The following is a 24886-nucleotide window of genomic DNA, read 5'->3' as shown; positions in this document are numbered from 1 at the left end:
AATAAATTTATTTATTTATTATTAAAAAACAGGTTTTTGCCATCGTATATTTATCTGATAAGATCTGATCAACATCCAAGAAATTGGAAAACGGTTATCATGGATCGAGTGAATTTTAGGAATTATAGCATCAAGTTATGTCGTGCGACGGAAAACAGTGGAAATAAAAATAATGAATCAACATTGTCAAATGTACACATTGATTTGTTTTTCCTTAAAAGTTTTTCGATTGACTAATGTTGCATTTCAAATGCCTATCATATCTAACTCAAAAATATTTTGTGTTCTGAAGCAAGTTGAAAACTATTTATTTCTATATAATTAACAACGGCGAATTTACAGCCATTCCGTGCACCCATGTTGAAAAATCTTAGCGCCAATGTGGTCTATCAGATAGACTGGCGTGAGTCTAGTCTAGGTATGCCAGGTGTACTGGGTTCGATTCCCGGTATCGGCAAGAAACTCTAGGGTTCAAACCCCGTAAGTTGTCGACAGGTAAGATGCGTTTCCTCTTATAATAAGAATGTTCAATAAGAATGTTCAATCAGTTGCCAGTTTTATACACGGGAGCCGGAATACCTGTAAAGGAACTTGAAGTGGAAATTTGTCGAACCTAATAATCTAAGAATGCATGTGAATACATACTTGGGCAGAAACTGCGGTGAATCCGTGCACCCATGGTGGATAACCAACATATGAAGAATAATCAAATATAAAAAAATCATTTAAATTGTTCAGTTTAATAGACATAAGGTTTTCAAATTTGAATGAATAGGTACACAATTCATAATTATTTTACTCATACTAGTTTAGTATAAAACATATTTATCACCTAAAATTACTCGATTACTCGAATGGACATGTATTAAAACTTACATAACTTTTTCAAATCTTGATGAAATTTCGCCAAATTTTGACAGAAAGTTCGATTATAATTGAGCAACAAAACAGATCAAAAAAATTGGGAGTCAAGTGCTTGAAGCGCCACACAGCGGTCGATCCGAGAACTTTTTCTACAAATTTTCATGACTTCGCATCGAAAATCAATTATTTCATAGCGAATGACACACTCCTGCCCACCGTAAATCAACTAAGGCTCTTTGTCTTGAATGTAGATTGCAAATAAAACCAAAAGCAAGCGAAAAAAATTTATCTTGTTTGAGGTATAGGTTTGTGAATTTTACCAGTCATTTTGACTGGTCGCGGTCCGAGTGTCCATGGCGAAATGTTTCTCGCTTATTAAAAGAGCTAGAAAAATAATAAATACACAGTTTTGTAGAGATTCAAAATTCATGAAAAGTCGTATTTTTTGCGATTTTTTAGAGCGTAGTGTTTAAAAGATATTCAACAAACAAAGCGTCCCACCAGTCATTTTGACTGGTGAGGTCTTTCTAGTGTTAATACCCATTTACAATCAATTATAACTTAAAGAGTTTGGCTTAATTCGTATGTTTTCATAAGTGGATTAATTTAGTAAAGTAAATAAACATTGCAATTTGCAAACTGCCAATCAAAATTAAGGCGTTTACATCTAAAAACAGTCAATAAATGAACGATAAATTATCGTTTTTTTAACGACTATTTGGAGAAACAACTCAATAATGATTGAAAATGTGTAAATATTGAAATGAAATCTTATACATCATTTTAAAACTGATAACTTGAATAATTGAATCCAATTATTAAAAAAAATGAAATCTCGTGAATTAATAACTGCTTGAAAAGACATTTAATTGATATGAATTCATTTATCTCAGTTGTGAAATAAAAAATGTCTTGATAATGTTCAACAAACTTGTGTGTCTTACATATTTGAACATTTTTTTTTAAACACGGATTTTCTAAAACTCAATAAAAAAAGTTTTTTTAACCCTCAAGCATTTGTCAAAAGCTACAGCTTAGAAAAACTTAATAACATGAGAAAATTAAAAATTGACCTATTTTTCGAAAAATGATCAATTTTGTAGCCTCAGAAATCCTTATTCAATGAGTTTTCGATCCAAAAAAAATATTGACGTTAAGGTCAAGGTTTTGGATTGATTATTTGAATTTTTTTTCTTAACTTAGGTAGGAGAGATGAAACATAAACCCCGTCTGAATGGGGCTTTGAGGAAGTAAGACAATAATTCGAAAAATATACACAATGTTGAAATATCTCTGTTATTTGTGGAACAATTTCAACAAAAATTACATGAAAATATAGCTATGGGTCAGTGTTTATATATTTCAGAATTAAGGAAAAAATAGTTGAAGTTTATAAAAACCACAACCGAAAAAGTACTGAAAGTGAAATTTCTTAGCCCCTGTGGTTATGCAACAAAAACATTATTTGTTTGTTATTATATAACTAAGCTTCTGTGAATTGTGAAAAAAATGGGTTCTAGAAGATTGGCAAAAACTGAAAAAATCTCATTTTATTTTTTATTTGCTTATAACCTTTTTGTTTTTCATTCGATTGTTCTCGACAAAGTTTCTTTAAATTGTACGATCTACAACTTTGTTAAATACATCAGGTGTCTAAACAAAGTATTCTTAAAAATATTTTTTAACTAGCATCTAGGTGAAATAATCTGTTATTTTTTTTAAATAGAACATGAAAGATCTTACTGCGTAAATTGATTCATTCGAAGACTTTAAGTTTCTATCGTTTACCGTTTAGTTGCTATTAATTTGATAGTTTTGCGCCGAGAACAACGGGACTTGTTCTCTTGCAAGCCATACTTTATTTATTTCATTAAAAAAACAATGGGGAATTGTCCTCTAGCAAGCCATCTTTTATTTGATGTTATTAAAAACTATGGGGACTTGTTCTCTTGCAAGCCACTTTTAATTAATTTCATAAAAAAACAACGGAGACTTGTCCTCTTGCAAGCCATCTTTTATTTAATTATAATACAATAGAGACTTGTCCTCTTGCAAGCCATCATTTGTTTAATTTCACTCAAAAACAAAGGGGACTAGCCATCTTTTATTTAATTTCATTCAAAGCAATGCGGGCTTATCCCCTTGCAAGCCATCTTTTTTTTAAATTTCTAATACAATAAGGACTTGTCCTCTTGCAAGCCATCTTTAATTTAATTTCAGTTAAAACAATCGGGACTTTTCCTTTTGCAAGCCATCTTTTATTCAGTTTCACCCAAAAACAATGGAGACCAGCAATTGATAATTTGATAATTTGATCCGGAAAAAGATTAAATCACAGTTGCACGTATTACAAGTTAGAAAAATCATAAATACTTAAATTTTTATATATCATAATATAAATAAAATATCATTAAAAATTTAAAAAGCATGGAAAAACATTTGAGTTGTCCATTTAGTATAGAATTACACTTTAGTGCCCTGGTCAAAGAATAGAAATTTCACTTAAAACTGTTATCACACGTTTGTGTTCATGATCACTAACATCTAATTTGACTATATTTATTCTTCATTTCAATACTAAGAATTTCTACTAATGTTTGATTACAAATTCGCTGTTAACTGCACGATTTCAAGTTGTTCTGCAACATTCCGAGAAAAAGTTGAGGATTTTTTCAAATTTGGACAAAATAAATTTGCGTCGGGAAACTTCGAGTGGCGCGTTTCCAACTATCAAAAAATCGACATTTGAAAAAATACAGTGTCAATAATACATTTTAAACTATCTATGTGCAAGTTTTCATGATAAAATATTCAATGGATTATTTTCTACAGCGTTTTTTCCGTGATGCAATTTGAGTTGGAACAGGCCTTAAAATGTCTATCATTTATATTTTTCATTTCTATTTTACAATAAATTCTCCTATTTCGGAAGGACTTTTACAAAGCTCCTGAAGAAGAACTAGCAATTTAGATTGTACGGTTCGACAGGTTTTTATTCCGATTCTTTTTGTGTTTTGATTAATCTTTATAAATTGATATTAAATGGTGTGGACGACTGTTCGCAGCAGAAATGGCTACCGGAATAAGTGCTCCAAGCTTAAGGAAGAGGGTTTCAGAAAGATTTAAAATTTGCTTAAAGGAGTTGAAACAACCTTGCTTGTTGCGGGTCTGTTGTTCGTGTCGAAGGAAGTGGTCAAATTTATGATCCCTAAAATTTTAAATTCAAAGCTTATATAGTTCTAGTGCAAGTGGGAAATAATTGACCTTATACTGTGGAGTTTTTATTGAAAGATTCGAACAGCTTGGCTCATGTGGTATTATGAATTGCATTTTATTCACAAATGAATTATACAATAACTTTTCTGAATCAAAGCAATCGAAAGATTCCCTTTAATTCTACCACGGTTAAAGAAAATTCAGATTTAGTAGAATTATTCAACCAAGTAGGCTCTCAACACATAAAAGAACAATAATTTCGTTTCATATTGTTCAAATTGAGTTCTTTAATTTTCACCGAATTTCCTATTTCTTTTTCCTTCAATCAATTATATCATCCATAGTCGTATTAAAACTTAAGCGACACAAATTGTTAATAAATTCGTCATACAGTAAAGTGGATAATTGTGTTTATCCAAGCTGCCAGATTACTTGTCATATTCTGGCGTCAGTAGATTAAACACTGGAATAATCTGCATGATAAATCAACGATACGAAGCTGATCTTATCATGATTATTCCACCGTGTGCCGATCCTTGAGCTCCCATGATGTCGGTATTTGTTATTGGTAGGGTTTCAATGAAGCGCCACTTGAAAATCCGGTTTAGTCATAGTCTCTAATCGGTTACAACGCTTTATTGCAGCTTAAGTGACATTTTGTAAGTTATTACAACTGCCAATTATCTATGGAATATATTGTTTGAGTGGAAATCAATTAGCTTATTTGTTCAAATATTGTTCTCCAGAACAGCTTTTAAACGAGATAGTTTCAAATAGAAGGATACAATTTATCAACAAATTTAATTTAAAATAGAGCTTAACCTTGCTACACAACCCACCTCTAATTGGAAATCAAAACCTTCTAATTAACATCTTACTCGGTAGCAAATCCGTTGATTGATTGTTGTTAATTTCAAAACCACCAGCCTTAATCATCGCCTTCCTATTTCGATAACTGGTGGGGGAGGGATGAGATAAATAATAGCATTTCACTGACCATAGCGAGAAAGAATGAACGATCGAGCGAATCGAACCGAACCGAACGCCCTCTCCAAGATTATTGGCCCCATTATGCCGATGATTCCGAGAAGTTAATCCTCTTAAAAATAACACAGAGCCACTCGCCAAAAAGGATGATGGGGTTTGATTTAGAGCGTGGTACTGAACTAGGTTTTGGTCTGCTGGATGAAAGATGATTTAGCTCCATAGAACCACGAATTGTTTTATTTGTTTTATTATACGGTTTAATTTATAGATGTACCGAATATTCGGTGAGCCGAATATTCGGCGCCGAATACCGCCAAAAAACCCTTAAGCCGAATATTCGGCTCACCGAATAGTTGGGCCAAGTATTCGGCCGAATACTTATTTTTCAATTTTCTATACTAACAGACTTATCAAATTTTTCAACTGATGTTGGATAATTTCTAAAATATCCAAAAGTAATGTTGAAAAAGCTACAAAATCATCAAAAACTTATAGTTTCAGTAAAAGATCTAAGGTGTATCCGTGTATATTTCACTATAGATAGCTTTATACTTTGATTATCGGTTATTCCAGATTTTTTCATATATCCAGGCTTTTCCAATAAAGAATTCGAGAAAAGTCAAATCTGACCGAAATGGCCAGATATTATTTGAAATTTTCCGGATTTTACGCGGCAATACCAGACTCGCGCCAGCTTACCCACTAGACCACATCGGCGCTCTTGTCACTATCCTTAATTTGTCACCCGAAAATGCATCATAGGAGTGACAAAATCAGAAATTCACAGTAATCATTGTTATGTCTGATGTTAGAAAAAAAGCAGAATTCTGAAGCCAAAGTTATAAATTTTGACAATGTTGACGAACTCGATCATTCTGATTATTTTACCAGTTTTGACAATTCATCTACATATTTTCGGTAATTTTTTCATACATGTGTCTTAAAATTTTGGCACGGTTCGATTTGTGTGATTTCTGGTACAATAATTTCAAATATTTTTGGCATTCGTGGGATTAAATAATTTTAAAAACACCAAATACAGCTTCTTTATATTCTTTAACACTGCTCAAATATAACAACAACAACACAAAACTTTAAAACTGCCTAAGAGTATGAAAAAAAAGATAACTTTGTTTTTGGTCTGAAATGACATTTCACAAACATGATGGATGGTTACTTTCGTGGTAAGAAAAGTGAACATAAATTTAGACCGATTCTTTCAACACGGAATTTAAAAAAAGTTATTCAATGATCATATTAGCCATTTGATGAACAGCTTCTGTCTTTCTCTGTTCATATTATTTATTAACAAAACATGAATCGGACCATCCCTTTGTAATACAAATGACCGAGTGTACTGTCCACCACAAAGTATTTTTTATGTTTCATTTTCTGTTAAATTCATATACACCAAAGGAACGGACAATTCTTCAGCTTTGTTTTGCATTTAAAAAAATTAAATTTGACTTATAACAAACGAGATACATAAAATTCAATAAGGTTTTTTTTAAAACAAAAATGTACTTTATGAAGAATGCTTACATTTTTTTCTTCTTGCACGGGTTATACTTAAAAAAACGTGACGAATGAAAACTGCTTTCAGCATGTCAAGGCGTTTAGAGCAAGTTTTCAATAGTGTTGGATTTAAAGACGGTGGAAAAAGAGAACCTTTAAAGATGTGTCGCGACAAATGTAGATTTTTTTTAGGATAACAACGCACTTTATTGATATATTGTAATGTAAATTAGAATTCTCTTCAAACTTTCGAAGCCATGTTCAAAGCTTTTTTACAGAATTAAAATCAGTTGAGAATATACAAAGCTCTTGTAAATTCTTCACAGTGATGCAGTGATTTACAGTGATAGCTATTTCGAATAAATTTTCACTGCGTTTTCTTTATTTTCTTCAAGTTTTTTATTCGGGTCAGGTTAGAAATTAATAGGTTTATTCGTATTTTTCAAAGGGTTCGTAATTTTTTTAAACAAATCGTAACATACTTGAGCTTTAAAAATTCTAATTTGGAATTTTCAGTGTAAAGGCCAGTAATCTGAATTTGAAAAAAAGTGAATTTTCAAAGCTCAACTCAAAAGAAATAATTTTAGATCCTCTGATGGTTTTTTTACAAACAGTTCGTTTGATGGCAGAAAGTTTCCTATTTGTTGGTTTGAAGCTATAAAATAGACACAGTGCCGTACGTAGAGATGATTTTTAGATTTATTTTAAAATATTTCATTGTCCTGTGTTTACCCTGAATTAAACCCTATCACTGAAAAATTATATAAGCCTCTTTTTACATTTCCAAGTTTGTAACAAAGAGATCTGAATTAACAATTTAACTTTGATTTACTTGTTTGCATATGATTGAATGATTTTTCAATGATAGTAATGACATGCGGTACATGAACAAATTTTAAGAGACTTTTTGAATTTTCATTGAATTTAAGAGACAGTTTTGAACTCTAAGTTTGCATAAGAAATGTGAGTTTTCTTAAATTTTGAGGCAATTGGAAAAACAGAGGAAAGCTTAACTATTTTGGAAATGGGACAATTTTGAGTGTGTGTTTAATCGAAAAACTTTCAGAGAAGGAAACCAAGGTAATGTTATGATTATTATCTATGGAAAAATATTTAAATTTTTTTTATCGCTTTTATATCTGTGATTTAGGGGACTGCATCATTCAACTTCAATTTACGCTACTGTTTTGACCAATCCTTCGCATTTGACAGAAACTGGAGACAATTCGGTGGGTTCTGCTGTTTCGAATTTACCAAAACTTGATTTTTGTGCCACTAAAACACGTTTTTACTGGAATGTCAATTGGCAAAATCAGATAAAAGCATAGCAAAAGATGCACAAGACTCAATTAAAAGTATAATCGATTAGTTGAGATCATGAATTGCGAAGTTTTCAAACAAGGCTAATACTTTTGGACTTTTAAAAACATCGAAATCCAAAATTTTCGTCAGGAGATTCTGTTTTTTTCCACAGGAGCATGATTGTGGCAAATTATAATGTTTTTTTTTTCTAAAAAAAACCCGCAAATGTAAACTTAATTTCGCTAGGGATTTTATCAGAAGCAGAGATGTCACAGAGTTCAACTGCATTAGCTTGTGAAACATTGTTTTTTCACAAATTTTGTCGTCCATCATTACTAATCTGTCGCATTGGCTAGGTTCCGGATACACGAGGTCTGCAACAAGCAAAAATTGGTCATTTGACGTTTAGTTTACATGACTGATTGCTGGACAACACTTCTAATCTCGCAAAGACAATTTTTCTGGAAATTTCAACGCTCTACCCTGAGTTTTTCACTCATTCATAATTTAAAATTCTGGTAAAGAGCAGATTTCTATGGAGTCCGAACGGTTGCAGATGAGTATTCCATTTTATTTTCTGATGAAAGTATTTTAGTAAAACCCCCAGCTTGAGGTATAAGAATAGATTACTAGAATATCCCCTGGGTTTTTAAGAGATTGAAATGTTTTACTACCAGAAGTGCAGTGAAAACCATTTGGATAATGTTGAGGATCGCATTTTTTTTCATCTACCGCATACACTGGATTCTTTTTTTAAACGATCTTATTTTACGCGATTTTATTTTAAACGATTTTTTTTAAACGATTTTCTCGAAATAAGACGATTTTCGAACATGTCAAAAATAGATTTTAGACATTCCCCCTTTTTGTCAAACCACTCTTGGATGGTAAATTGGTTCGGACGTTGCTTCCCGACAGCAACATGAGCCGGAATGGCCACTTAGAGACTGTGCGGAAGTTCCGGAACAACCGTGGCTTAAAACCCAAAACAGATCAATCTAAAACAAATCTTTGAGCTTCCCAATTAAACTCAAATCACCACAGAATGGTCTACCTGGTTGGAAATGATCGATTTGCAGTCCAAGTTGGCCATTTTACTCGAAATGAGCGATGAATTTTGCCCGATTGTTTTGAACTTTTTTTAAACGATTTCTTTTTTTGCATTGCACGAACACAACAATCGTTTAAAAAAAGAATTCAGTGTACTATGACAGCGTTATTTACTCATGAATATTGAAGGTTCTAAACACAATCTTTTGTTTACTAGTTGATTAGCAAATTAAAGTCTGTTTATACGGTTCCAATGCAAACAATTAAAGAAGTAAACTCTCGAATACCTGGTTGGGTCTCTGGGGCCTGTTATACCCGTTTAATCTGGTTTTTGATTATTGTTTTAATAAGGTTGTTTGAAGGGTAGAAGAAAAATTAAAAACTGCAAAATCAGGAAAAAGGAAATAAAATGCCCTTGAAAATGCTTTTCATTCGCGGTGTTTGAACTCGTGCAGCCTGTCAATGAACTCAATTGAGGAACATGTGTATGTACATTTTTGAATGAAAATGTATTATACAGAATAGAAAACTGTACTCCTTTAATTGCTCATATAACGGAATTTTACTGTGTTGAATTTTGTTGATCTTTTTTTTATTATTATTTTTTCTTTAAAAAAGGTTATTTTAACTTTTTTTCCATGGTGTTCGTGTACCTACTGATATCCAATAAAGGTTCAAATTATGTTCATTTCCTTTTTATCAGATCACGGTTCAAGGGTTAATTAAACATTAAATAGCATACTCTCTTTTTTAAACAATTGAGTAAAATGATTTGAAAGTTATCATTTAGTTAAAGCTTTTGTGCTAAGCCATCGACATCATTATGGTTAAATCGCATTAATAACAGATAAAGTTCATCATTCTATATGTGCATTACAATTCGTACAAGCGTTTTTTTGTTTTAACAATCTGTACAAATATTGAATGAAAAATTTTATTATCTAATCGAGATACGTAAAACATTTTTGATTTTTCTGTCGTACCTTTTTTATCTTTTATACTCATGCAGTGATGGTAAATTTCGCCCGTCACGCTTGACCCGACTAGTTTTGTTTCATCAAACGACTGGCACTGTTCTCAATTGACGGAGCCTCACTACTCGCATGACGGATAAAGCACGACAACAATCAACATTTCTCCATCATCGACTGGCGAAGCTCCTACACATGGTCAAAATTTCTTCTGAGAGTGACTGGCATCGGCTTGCTGGCAGGAGCAACAATAATAATAAATGCGTTTCTTTTTGTCATCGGTCGCTTGAATGCGATTGCTTGACTAGGTTATTATTTTAGCTTCAAATGAATGGGGAATGAATGACTGGCAAACGAAGTGACTGGTCGTTAAGGAACAGTCAATTGAGTTTGACGGACCAAGAGGCTTCACAGTCACAGCTTCACGCCTCATGACGATGACTATTGCCAAGCATGCTCATAAGAAACTTTTTTTTGCAAATATGTTTATGCTTTCACCAAATAACTGAAACCATATTTTTCTTAAATTTGTACTCGCTAACTCTACAACTAGTTTTTTTCCAGAATTATTAAGCGTCAATGAATGATGGATAGTGAACTGATTAAATTTTAATCACATATCGTGATATCAATGTATGTAGGATTGTACATCTAAACCACCTAAACTAGATGAATTTATTTTCTAATAGGAGTATTGTTGCTAAGGCAGAGTAGGAAAAAATTATATCAATAGAGTGGATTTTACGATAGTCGAATCTGGATATTCCTTAAAATAATTACCCCGGTTTATTTTTCTATTTTGATTCAATTATTTGAATGTTCGAAGTTATTTTGAAATTGGTATGTAGTGCTCGCGAGTAACAGTTTTTGTAAAATACGTGCCGTCATTTGGACGTTATGTGGAAGTCGAGCTACAATGTAGTATTGGGAAGCTATTTAGCTTGTTAAAAATAGCTGTATGCATCTTAATTCATTTTAAGTTTTCATTTTTTCAGTTTCGCAGGATAATTGATAGAGATTTATTGCATATGCTAATTTTATCGACAATGTCATAACTTAAATTGCTTAGCATTCCTAGTTGAATTAGGGACTAGATTATCAACCCTGGTTTTGATTGTGAGATATGACGCACATTTGATTTTGAATATTATAAAGTTGTAGGAACAATTAGATTATGATGATTGACAAAATCGAGATAAATGATATCGCAGCCATTAAAAATGATTTAATTTTTAGCAAATTATCGTTTTTTGAAATCTACAACAATAATTCATCAGTAGAAGGAAAGTAAAAAATTGTTTTGTAATTTTTTTTTTGTAGAGAGGTGGGTCCAGCTGTGTTGGATGGGGTTTCAGGGACTGGATGGGAGAAAATCGATATTGAAAAACATGCGCCCCGGAGAGGCGCAAGACGTGGGTTCAAGTCCTACCGGGAGACAAGGCGAATTTTTTTCGCATGTTTTTCAATATCGATTTTCTCTTGTCTAGTCCCTGAAGTTTCATCTAGCACAGTTGGATTCATTTCTCTACAAAAAAAGTTTCGCTGACTGAATGTTTGAGTCAAGACCCATCTCTGGGTCGCAGTTTAAAAATTGTTTTGTAATTTTTATTATAGATTGATTTATTTACGGAATTTTAACATTGATGTCATTCACCCCCATGTTTTTTTTTTATAATTTCGTTTTATTACCCCTATGTTTTGTAATGGTTATATTAGCCTGTAATGGTTTATTTTTTTTTTGTACTTCTTGACAAATCTATCATTCATAGGAAACATTAGATTGATTAATTGGTAAATGTTCTTCATAATGATTTATCAAAAAAGTGCTAATTGATTTAATGAAAATTTTGTTCATGTTTTGTATGAAAAAAAAACCGACATAAGATTAAGGTAAAAATTACACTTTATTTAGATCTTTACACTTGTCAGAAGTGTCTCCTGATCGTATCCTTTCACCCCATCCCAAAAAAAATTATTTGCTAGGATGCAGAGGTGACCTCGGTCCTAAAGCGCAAAGTTATATCTTTCATCCCTTTCTATATTTTTCCTAACTATCTTTTGACTACTAGGACGGGGCCGGCGCCGTTATTGATGTTCAAAGAGAGAGCATCAGTTTTGTACAATGAGAATGAACTGCTAATCCCAAGTACCATTCTTTTGACCTTTGTATAAAATTGATGGCCTCGGTCAATCACGGAGTAGCAACCATTGGCGATGTGGAATAATTTCTACTGAGCCACGCCTGCGATCATGGTGTTCGAAATGCATTAATAATAATGATATGATTCAAGATATATTCTTAAAATACATTCAATTTACAAAGCCAGAATCATGTACAGAATCAGGATGAAAAAAAAACTTTTTAATGATGAGACATTTCGGATTCAATGATTAAAGGTGGATGTGAGTAGTCAACCAAGCTAAGCTAAGCTAAGCTATTCATAATTTAAAATTCTGGTAAATGCCTTGACTTCCTGATGATCTTTAACCGTAGTTTCCGATCATGTGCTTCACTTTTTCACTAGGTTTGAACTTTGTGAACATTCTTGAAAGTGTTTTCAAACTTTTTCAAAACTCAAGCATAGTAATGTTCGGTATACAAAACGGGTTTGTCAGCTTTCGATTCTAAGAGATGAATTTTGAAGAAAACTGTGCACAATTATTTTTGTCTTCTTCTCTTGCATTATAAATATCTCGGGAATACATATGTCAGTTTTAAATTTTGAAAAAAATAGGCAGGACGGTACTTTTTACAGGCAACACAATACTGTCAATTTTTCATGTCCAATTACTAGGGACTTAGCTATAACCAAATAAAAGAGTTCCATTTCTAAATGAACTAAGCTGTAATTTTAAATTTCAAAACTTATTATCTTCTTTCGATTTTTTTTATCTATTGAATTTTGATTCGAAAAGTTAATTTCGAATTTTGGTTTGAATTCCTGATCTTGTAGGCAAAAATTTATTTTGATTTCCTTGTGTATTTTTTCCGGTTTTGGATTATCAATTCCCGGTATTTTCCCGATTTTCCCGGTTCTGTGGCCACACTGTCATTGTCATGATATATGCTTTAAAAAAAACTTACATTCAAAACAAATCGATCTCTTTTGAATGAAAACCCAGTGCTACAATTTTGCCTGGCGTCACATCAGGAGCAATATTGTGTTGTGAAGCCACCAAAGTAGATCGCTCATAAAATTACAAAACACACTGAAATTGAGAACCAAAAACTACACTTTGTTAATCAATTCATAATAAACGGTTTCGGTGTAATCTCTTGAAAATCTTCGATACTGTAATGAATTTTGAAAACCCTGAAAAGTCGGCTGATGTAACGGAGGAAAATGGCTTGATCTTGTTAAACACTATTTATAAAAAACTCTTATAGGTTGAAAATTAAAGTTAACTTGTGCATAGCACGGCGATATGCTGATCGTCCCTTCATATTTGAACACCCAAACGTTATTACAAAAATCATTAAAAAGTTTTTCCCAAATGATGTGACGCAACCTGGAAAGTGTGAAATATATCATCAATTAACCTACTAACTCAACGTTTATAAAGATTTGAGTGCAGCAAAATAATCCTTAGCATAGCTTTGAACGCTGCAGTTTAGGTGACAATCAGCCTAACTCCAATCTACGTTTCAGGCTTTACAACACCAACGACATTAAAAAAAAGTGCACTCACCCGATTGCATTCCAGAGCTGCGGCGCTGTGTTCCTCCCGTTGACGAAAGCATTGCGTACATTTGCTCTTGTTAAAGATGTTGGGCGAAAATTTACGGCATTCCACGTTTCGGCTACCCATGATGGCTTACGAATTTATCTCGCCGCCGAAAATAAAAACACAATCAATGATCAGATCGCTCTTCCCATTCGCGTACGTATGTACAACAGGAATTATTTTTCTTCTTCTCTTTCACTGCTTCTTTGATCTCAACAGACGACGACGGTAATCACTTCTTGAACAGCAGCTTAGGTTTGTCAAGAAACTTGATAAAAAAAAACAACACCAGAGATCCAGCGATCGAAAGTAAAATTAAAACTCACTTAGCTTTTCAAAATTGAAGGGAAATTGAAGATATTTTTACTGTTGTTGTCGTTTCGACGATTCAATGGAAACCGCGAGCATATCTTTTCAATCAAGGCGATTCCAACATGCCTGCGTACTCCAAGCTAAATAGCTCGCTTGGAAATTTCGGTGAAGACGAGAACGTAGAAACGATATTTACACATATACACACTTGAAAAAACAGAACGGAGGGAAAAAAATCACATCGAACCACCGAAAGCCAGACAAGGCGAAAGCATTTAGGGCCAAATCAATGCGAAGAACATCGATGCGACGACGAAATACAAGAAAACTTAATCCACATAGCTTCAGGTTTGGTTGCTTGGCTTTTCCTTCTTGATTTGTCTTCGTCGATTTTGGTTTGGCGGCACTTCTAGTGTTTTGTGCTCTCCTTCCGAAATCGATCGATATTGTGAAATCTAATTAATGGGGTAGGTACACAAAACACACTTCAAACACCTGCATCAACAACAAATTGTTTCGCTATTTCGTCACTGGAAGATCGCGGAAACAATTTTTCAAACTCACTGCATTGGTTACAAATTCGCTGGATTTGCCGTTTCCTGCCGTCACTTGTTGTCGATGTTTGCACTTCTTCTTACTACGGCTGTAGGTGTATTCTCTTTCGCTTCACCTGATGGCGCTTTGCCACCTTTTTTTCTTCTTCGCTGCTTCCAATACAAATATTTTGTTATCTACACTTCCAATTCTGCGCTGGTTTCACTCACTCAGACGCGCAACCTGCCGCCTCCTAGACTCCTAGGCAGGCGATCCGGGATCTAGACGCGGACACACACTATTCGTGACAGCTTTCTAATAAATATTAGCTGTCAAAACCGTACAAAACTCGATCCACTGCGGGACAGCCACTCGCGGGCCAGGCACACCACATCATTAATTCATTAGAAATCGCCCGGACATCTCGCTATACGGCGCAACCTGGCAGGCAGCCAGCGCAAATGAACAGCGGCGATATTATCTGCTTTTTCACCTTCCTGCCTTCCATGGGTACACACCTTTCGCGCAACACGCGTCCTCTCTTTAACAAACCCGTCCGGGCAGAGCCCAAGGTCTCGTCAACCGAAATCAGCACCACTCGCTTGCTGCCTTACGCAGAGCCACAACACAACACAAGTGCCAAACACTCTCACACACACGGCACGGTCGATCGGTTCAGGCGCAGAGCACCTCGCGCAAGCCAAACCTGTTACACGGCGGCGCAGCGCAACAACACAACTTTGACGACGACGACGACGATGAGGAAACCGGGAACCTCGCACACTAAACTCGCAACTCGTGTGAATATGTTAATTTTTTGTGACGTTTCCTCCAAACACGAAAAATTAGCCATCCGCTGCTGCCGTCACCAAAATCCACATCCCGGGACAGCCAAAACCTGGCTGAACGCGGCCTCTTAAAGTAGCAGCACAACAACGTAACTACCAGAGACCCACTTTTCCCACTTGGATATCGATGCGTACGCGATCAACAACAATGGGATCTCGGTTCGGTCCCACAGGCCAGAGTCCAGTGCACACGAAACGATATACTTTACATTTTCCAAACTCACACACTCAATCACGATCTGCGCAACTCAATCCGCTCGAAGCTGTGCAGCGTGTCACTTATCCCAAGTTTCACGCCGTTTCCAGCTACTCCCACATCGATATTCAAAAGCTCAGCCTCAATGTTGTTACACTTTAACAATTTCAATTCGATTTTTGCTTGCGTTTTGCTGTTACTCCTTCACAACACCGCGAAATTCCTTGGCCAGAATCGGTACCCCCTGTGTCTCGGTATCGATCACCGATCTTCGGCCACAAACAAGAATGACACTCTGTTGCGTACACCACCACAACCTCTACGAACAAACTACACAATTGCTTCAGAAAAAAACACCCCAAATTAATAAACTTCGAAAGTTCGAACGCGTAAAAAAATCGGATAGCTTCCTGCGCGATACTTCAGCTAGCTTAGCAGGCAGAAACACGCGAGTCTCGACAAGATCACCGACGTTTCACAACTAACGCCTATCGCCAAGACCAAAGGTAACGAGACTCGAGGTTTCGTTCGCGTATAGATGGACAGACCAAACGTGAGGGTGCTCAAAAACATTCGCTCCTTCTTAACTTTGCTCGCGAGAAGTTGTCAGTCGAGAGAAACAGAGAGTCAACGCGCCACGCGGCCGTCGAACAACAAAACGAGGTACAAAAATTCAAAACAAGCAAGCAAGCAGCCAGCACCAATCGAATCGAACGGAGCATGCAACCATGTGGCTAACGTTAGAGGTTGCGTTTGTTGAGGCGTTGAGGCGACAAGTGTGTGGGAGAGCAACTCATCGTGGCAGAGGAGCGAACTATCAATTCGATTTTGGAGAATAGCAGAGCAACAGCGATTTAGCGAAAATGTAAACAGAGAAACAGGTATAGCGGGGACACCCGGATGCAAGGTGATTTCATAAAGTTGTACGCTGCCGTGTGTATCAGGTGTATTTGTTGTATGCAACTGCCCGGTCTCCGAAAGTTTGAACTGAACCTGCAGCTAGCTGATAATGACGAAGTGTTGTTATTCAGGGCAGAATTCAGGCTGGTGTTGACTCCGAAATTTGTAATCAAAATTTAATTTTATCTATCCTCTTAATTATTGTTGTTATTAATGCAATTTTCAATTATTTTGATATTTGAAAACTTTGTAATTTTTTAAATTTCAAGGATTTGATTAACAATTTTTGTAATTTTTTTTAATTTTTGTATTTTTGTACTTTTGGTATTTTTTGTAATTTTTATAATTTTTGTAATTTTTGTAATTTTTTGTAACTTTTATAATTTTTGTAATTTTTGTACTTTTTGTACACGCAGCGAAAAGTAGTACCATTGAGATAAAAAAAATACATCTTTGATTCAAAAACCTTGTGTTCATTGAAACAAAATCCAATTTCATTGACTCAAGTAAATTATGAATTGAACCGAATTCATTTTTTATCAAAACGATGTGCCAAATCTTTGAATCCAAGTATTTAATTTGAGTTCAAAGAATTTTTTTTTCGACTCAAAATCAATGTAATAATTCTTTGATTTAGATTAATTTTCCTTTGAAACAAAGTATTTTTTTGTTTCCATGCAGTCTTAGATGTTATTCTTATTCCTTTTCTTATGTTTTCAAAATTGTTTTACAAAAATGTTGTTTTGTGACGAAGGTGAAGTGAATGTTCAGCTGCCGCTCCCACGGTCAACATATTATTCAGATTCTTTTTGGAAAACGGTGGCCTGTCCTCCACGACGGCTGCGGAACACGAACCAAACAGGAAAAAACAACCCGTCAGAACCGAACCACCTGTGAACCGGCACAGGGCACCGGAAGGCTTAGATGGGACGATCCGGCGTTGGAAACTTCCACAGCTTTGAGGGAAGAATCGATAGTGGATGCCTAGGTAGGTCTTTCAAAATCAATCAAATTCCAAATAAACCGTCAACGTAACAATTTTTTAGGGCAGCCAATTGGAATGTACTAACTGTTCCGGTGTTCCGGCTAAACGGTTGCAATCTTCCGATCCAGTCAAAGGAGACTCAAAGTTTGGCGTCGAAACCATTCATCAGTTGTTCCAATGGAACTGTCCGTCAACGAACTTCTTTTGATATTTTAACAGTAAGTATAGTTTCGGGAAGTAATTTTTTTTTCATTCAGTAACATGTCAATTCTGCTGTGGTCTAATTAGACTTCTATTTTCTATTTACAGATATGGCTGAAAGATCTTAAAGTGATGTCCTGAGAGGCGAAATTTGGACAATGAAGCCTAATTTTCAAACAGTGATATTAGGTAATTGAAATGTAAAACATATAAACATTCATAATTTAATAAAATGGATAAATTAAAAAAATGTTTTGATTTTCTTATAACGAAAGAAATCTGGAGGTACTAGAGTTTCTAGGACCACATTAACGGAATCAAAGAAAGAATCCTTTCAAATTAAAATCAAAATTACTTAAAAGTTAAGGAAAATTTCATGAAAACAAACGAAAAACGACATTGGTTTCGAAGAATGTCGTCTTTTGAATCAAAGAAAATGATTCATGTCAAAAAAAGCATTTCTTTGAACCAAAGGAAAATGTATTTGAATCAAAGTATTTTTATTTATCCCAAAATCAAAGGAAAAAATCCTTTGTTTTCGTGGCACTTTCCTTTGAAATAAAAAACCTTTTCGCTGCGTGTACTTTTTGTAATTTTTAATAATTTTTGTTATTTTTGTAATTTTTGTAATTTTTGTAATATTTGTTATTTTAGTAATTTTTGTAATTTTTGTATTATTAAATTTTTTGTATTTTTTGTAATTTTTGTAATATTTGTAATTTTTGTAATTTTTGTAATTTTTGTAATTTTTGTAATTTTTGTAATTTTTGTAATTTTTGTAATTTTTGAAGTTTTTGTAATTTTTGTAATTTTTGTGATTTTTGTAATTTTTGTAATTTTTGTAATTTTTGTAATTTTTGTAATTTTTGTAATTTTTGTAATTTTTGTAATTTTTGTAATTTTTGTAATTTTTGTAATTTTTGTAATTTTTGTAATTTTTGTAATTTTTGTAATTTTTGTAATTTTTGTAATTTTTGTAATTTTTGTAATTTTTGTAATTTTTGTAATTTTTGTAATTTTTGTAATTTTTGTAATTTTTGTAATTTTTGTAATTTTTGTAATTTTTGTAATTTTTGTAATTTTTGTAATTTTTGTAATTTTTGTAATTTTTAATTTTTGTAATTTTTGTAATTTTTGTAATTTTTGTAATTTTTGTAATTTTTGTAATTTTTGTCATTTTTGTAATTTTTGTAATTTTTGTAATTTTTGTAATTTTTGTAATTTTTGTAATTTTTGTAATTTTTGTAATTTTTGTAATTTTTGTAATTTTTGTAATTTTTGTAATTTTTGTAATTTTTGTAATTTTTGTAATTTTTGTAATTTTTGTAATTTTTGTAATTTTTGTAATTTTTGTAATTTTTGTAATTTTTGTAATTTTTGTAATTTTTGTAATTTTTGTAATTTTTGTAATTTTTGTAATTTTTGTAATTTTTGTAATTTTTTTCATTTTTGTAATTTTTGTAATTTTTGTAATTTTTGTTATCTTTGTAATTTTTGTAATTTTTGTAATTTTTGTTATTTTTGTAATTTTTGTAATTTTTGTAATTTTTGTAATTTTTGTAATTTTTGTAATTTTTGTAATTTTTGTAATTTTTGTAATTTTTGTAATTTTTGTAATTTTTGTAATTTTTGTTATTTTTCAATTTTTGTAATTTTGGTAATTTTTGTTTTTTTTTGTTATTTTTGTAATTTTTGTAATTTTTGTAATTTATGAAATTTTTATAATTTTAGTAATTTTTATAATTTTTGTAGTTGTAGTTTTTGTATTTTTTTTGTAATTTTTGTAGTTTTTAATTTGTTTATTGTTTTGTAACATCTGTTATTTTTGAAATTTTTGAAATTTTTGTAATTTTTGAAATTTTTGTTTTTTGTAATTTTTTTATTTTTTTGTTATTTGTAAAATGTTTTTCATTTTTGCATTTTAATGATTTTATGTACATATTAATTTTTCACAAAACCTCTGTTATTTTCAAAACGAACACACACTTATAAGATCTCAGTGGTACTTAAGTTTCTTTTATGAAATCTTCTTCGCAGAAAGAGAAAGAGAAAGCTACCCCTTGGTTTTTCCTAATTTTGAGAAGATATTTTAACTGTTTTTTAATTTGTTTTTTTTTCCATTTGCCAATTATTGATTCTATTTAAATTTAGTTTTTCTAATTTTGCCATTATGAATCAAACCTTATCCGGGTTGGACCTCATTATTTCAGAAACAAGTAGATATCGGCATGTGCCCTCAGCTGTTTTCACTTTACCATGTTTGGAACACATTTCGGATTTGGGTCACATACTGACGGAGGCGATTCATAAAGCACAATGTATCATCACTCATCTGCATCCTACGCGCATAAATAAATACGACAAAAATGAAACTAAACTATCCAGGCATCGGCAGGAATGTCCAGTCCAGTCAGTCCATCGGCAAAGTGTTACAACTGCCGGAATGGATCAAGCCGGAGGAGTGGCCGATTCGATGGATGGACTGGACTGGACAGGCCCGGCGCTTGTTGGATGTAACAAACTTCAGCTCTTTATTTTTTACTTTATTGAGCTGTACACATCATTACTTCGCTGTGAACGATGAAGCACAACCCAAAAATAATAACAATAATAATAACTCGCAAGTGTCGTTCATCGCTCATCGGAATCATGTAGGACATAAATAACTATCATATTGCGTTCCGGCTGCGAGAAATTCAATGAAACAATTAACATAAATACCAACGTCCGAAAATGGGAATGAGTTGGCCGACGGAAGAAATGCTTTCGTGCGTTGTGTTGCCAAGTATTTATGTAGGTAAGTTCGTAAGTACGAAAATCACTTATGATGGTGGTCCATAGTTTGATTCCGAAATGTCACTGACTGGAAAAGAGTGAAATCGACCATTGGTGTGGGCACGTGTAAACGATTGATTAAAGGCCTGAATTATGACCACTTCGAATCGAACTGGATTCTCAGAAGTCGTAAATAGAATGGAATATGTTTCACTAAAGTAGGTACTGGGTTACTGGTAGAAAGAAATTAATACTGGTGAGGTGAGCCAGTTCGCAATTTAAGAATGCATATTTCAAACATTTAATTCACTTTCTTCAAAAGCATGTGAGACATCAAGCACTATGAAGAAATCTAAGAAAAGAAGCATCGAAATTCGGCATTCTATATCTCAAAAATCGCTGGACCAAATTTTACAAATTTGATATTTTAGAATTACCGGAAGTATTGGGTTCAATTATGTAAAAGACAGTTTCATTATAGAATTTATAACAATTGAGTTATGCTTCTAACTAAAAGTAGCACATTCGTGGCAAGCGGAAATACGAGAATTCTCGTTCTTGGTCCGCAATGTGTTAAGAGCAAATTCACTTGTGTAGGGAGTTTCGGAGATTTTACCATGCAAACATGTTTTCAAGATCTATGGCCGTCATTTTTTTTCATTAACACTGTTTCTATTTCAGCCGTATGTGATAGAAATCCAAACATCACGGCTTGTAAAAATAGAAAAAGTGTTGGAGAAAAACTTGGTAAAATTTTCAAAAAATACAAGTATAAAATATTTTATCACATTTTCTCAACACGAGTGAACTTGCTCTATATATGGTAAGTGATGGTTACTTTAAATCAGCAGTACACAGCAAAAAATTTCTAAAAGTATACGCAATCTAAAACTTGTGGCATCTATTTTTTCCTTAGTGTAATTGAAAAAAGATGTAATTTTATACTCTTTTTGATCTATTTTTCATCGGTTTAATATAAAAAGTGTTAAATTAAATTCTTTGCAATAAGTTTACACGGCATGGGAGCCACATCCCCAGCCCCTGTCGTAAGTTCGCAGAAGATCGCGTACCGTCAACATTCGTCAGCTAACTTCGAGGGCGAGGCTCCGTATAGAAACCGCATGAGCAAGAGGTGCTTAATTTGCTGTTTGCTGCGGGACTGGTGGTTGGATCAATTTGTTGTTTGAATACAGAATCAAAAAGCCCGAGAAAGCCACGAAATTCCGAACGGATGAAGGTAAATAACGGGTGTTAAATAAAAAATGAGAATTTTTTCAATCACATATAAAAAAATTGTTATTTTTTTTAATCAATTTCAGTATTTTTTATTGATAACATAATGTATTTTCTTCAAAAAAATGTCAGTGAATGTTTGAGTAAGGGCCGTGGTTTGATGTTCGACGCAACTTTGTCGCGATGCTCTCACAAGAACGTTGTACGGCACTCACGTCAATTTTCCGGATACAATTCCAGATTCTTGTAGTCAGTTGCTTCGTGTCCTTGGCCCTCCAATTGTTTTTATACACTAGGACATAGGTCGGCAACCTGCGGCTCGCGAGCCACATGCGGCTCTTTGGATCTATAACTGCGGCTCTTTAGCTCAATGTGTTAAAATTTTGAAAATCTTCGAAATTTTCTAGAGTAAACGGAGGCAACATAAGTTCCTACAGTTCAGATAATATTTCGCAGGATTTAAAAAGAACTACTATAAATAGAACAAATTAACAGCATCTTGTCAGATTGAAACCCAGTTGAAATTTAGAAATTAGTGAACGTTCTTCATAAAAGTCTGATATAGCATTTGGAGGCCTGGAGAAATTTTTCTTCGGGGCAAGGGAAGTTATCCGTTAAATTTGATTTTCTGATTTAATTGGATAAAAACCTAGCATTTTTTAATTGTCAAATAAAGTCCTCACTGTTAAGATTATGAAATTGAGTTTGTTTTTCTTGAATTGAATATTTTAAAAATAATGATGATGATGATTTTTATAATGCTTTGAATACTGATAATAATTGTTTTGTGCATTAAAATTTCTTTCTTAAAACATTTTGTTTTTAAATTTTTCAAATATTGAATTCCATCTCTCAATGTTCCTTTTCAAATCCATGAAAAAAAAACCAAGTTCTTCGTTCTAATTTTGAACATGAGTTCAAGTGAACAAAATTTTCAAGTTTGTTAAAAAATATTTTTGTAAACCGGGAGGTGAGTGCTGATCTAATTTTTGAATTTCATGTATAATATGAATATTTTAAGAATTTATTCGATGGAGAAACTGTATTTGGCAATGAAGCATTTTCTTCCATAAACTTTAATATACCTTCTAACATCTTTTTTTTTCAATTCTAAACCTTATTCCTAATTCTGCAATTATTTTTAAAACGCCATGGCTGTTCTAAAAGTTGATTTTGATTTCTAAGTCTTTATCAGAATTTTGGTTATGGTTTGTTCTATGAAGTGATGATCAAAATAACGTCAAAAAACAAAATTTAAGTTTGAAAAATCGGTTCGTTGAAAAATGAAATACAGCTAAGCAAAGCCAAAATGAGATGTCTATTATTATGTAAGATTTATTATTATTATGGGAAATCCGAGATAGCTATCAAAACTTTCATCGGACCCCAGCATATTTCTACATCATCGGTTGAATATATTCTTGACGATTCCAAAAATCCAAGATACACTGAAATACAGTAAATCTGTCAAGAATTTAAAGTATTTTAAAAATATTTTTTTGACTGTTTGAAATATTTGAAATTGTTTTGTTTTGAATAATTGAAAAATTAGAAATAAATATTCACACCACGAATCTTCTATCATTAAAATTGGTTAACATTTTCTGTCAGGAAACCGCCAACAAAGTACTATAAAATTTAACATTAGAAATTCGCAAGTGAAAGTTGAGAATTCATTCAACAAATTAAAATATCTGTTTGAAAAAATCAAATAGATTAAATTTCAAATTGCTAATTGTAAAATTAAAATATGAATTTGTGATTACAATTCATCGAAACTTTGACAGAAGGATCAATCTGAATCCATGATATATTTGAAACTCAGAGGTTTAGACATTATTTTTAAGATTTCATTAGTATGGAGAAGAAACAACTTGGAAAGGTTACGATTTTGAACAGAATTAAGAATTTAAACTTAAATTTTCGTTATCGAAAAATATAATTTTTGAAACCTATTTTTAAATTTTATCAGAAATCAAAATGAGAACTAGAGAGCTGAACCACACCACCACCACATCTCGCGACCGATTGTTAAATTTTGTAAAATTTTGACATTTTTTTCCAATCCGTAAAATGAGCACTTATGTATTAAAATTTGTTGGTTTATTTATTCTAAGGCCCGAAAAATATTTATCTTTTTAAAATGATAGTTTTATGCGCATAACAAACAAATGAACCTCGATGGATTTTAACGTATGTTTAAAACCAAAAGAATTTGAAGGCTTATTCGTAGGAGTTCCGAGTAGGCCTTGATTGGATGCGGACGAGTTTTCTGTTTTCTCGCTGCGCTGCATTTTTTTTCGGGTCGCTAATGATGGTCGATTTGTGATTTGTGTTAAAATCAAACTGTTTACAAATGAAATCGGGCTCCGCCTTGTTTTTTTTTTCAAGAGCAGTGATTGATTAGTGAGAATCTGGGAGAGCAGAAAAATTCGGGGTTGATTACTTGAGTGAAGTGCTTAATATGTGTGCAGGTGCAGAAAGAAAATTGAATTAGAAGGAAATAGTTAAAACAAAAAATGGCGTACGTTTTATAAGCGGACTTGCACGAGAGTATGTTTGTGTGTTTTGATTTTCTTTGCTGAGGCTATACGCAGTGGGGGAGGGCTTGATAGCTAATATTTGTGCATTAAAGAGCGTTCACACCGGCTTTCATTTATTGGGTCGGTTAAGAGGGTACATAGTGCTGCAGGTTTTGTTGAAACTTCACTTGGTGCAGTTTTTATTGGAGAAAAGGTTGTTAAAAGATGGCTCAAAAGTCGAGCATTTGAAAATTCGAGCAGCCTACTTCGATTGACCAAGCAACACAAGTAACGTCCCAAGCAACCAAAAGTTCGGATAACATTCCTCTATCAGGTTTAATCAGCTTAATCGAGTATGCTAATACAACTTCTTTTCAGCTCAATTTTTAAGTAGTTAAACGAACTTTAAAGTTGAAAAAAAAATTCGCATAAATCGCCAAACAACTTCTAACCAGCTTCAAAATCCACTTTATAAGCAGCATAAAAAATCGAAAAAATTACTCTTCCGCTCCTTCAATTGCCTTCTCAAGTCTGCTATTTTGATTCATATTAATCAACTATATTTGTTACTAACTCACATTACATTTAAAAAACATGTTCTTACCAAACCCGAGCTCACCGCTTGAAAGTTGAGATGTTGCCCTATATGAACATCATGAGTAGGCAACGATTTTACTCGATGTGATGATTTTCTTTAAAACGACTTTCAGGTTCTTTATTTCTACTTAATTCCCTCTTTCAAGCTGTTA

The 24886-nt window shown here is 33.1% G+C and overlaps 1 protein-coding gene across 3 annotated transcripts in view; it reads right to left on the bottom strand.

Annotated features, from left to right (window-relative positions):
- The window catches only part of LOC129746801 (protein outspread), a 609098-nt gene extending 593108 nt beyond the window's left edge, over positions 1-15990 (bottom strand). For 2 of the 3 annotated variants that reach the window (XM_055740681.1, XM_055740684.1), the window contains exon 1: positions 13596-15990. In XM_055740681.1, coding sequence (XP_055596656.1) covers positions 13596-13715 — 120 coding nt within the window. In that variant the 5' untranslated portion in view covers positions 13716-15990. The remainder of the gene's footprint in view (positions 1-13595) is intronic. The other variant, XM_055740680.1, reaches the window with a different exon arrangement.
- Positions 15991-24886: the final 8896 nt, after the last annotated feature.

This window comes from Uranotaenia lowii, chromosome 2 (assembly GCF_029784155.1).
Source record: "Uranotaenia lowii strain MFRU-FL chromosome 2, ASM2978415v1, whole genome shotgun sequence".
Lineage (NCBI taxonomy): Eukaryota > Metazoa > Arthropoda > Insecta > Diptera > Culicidae > Uranotaenia > Uranotaenia lowii.
This window is presented reverse-complemented; position numbering and strand designations above follow the sequence as displayed.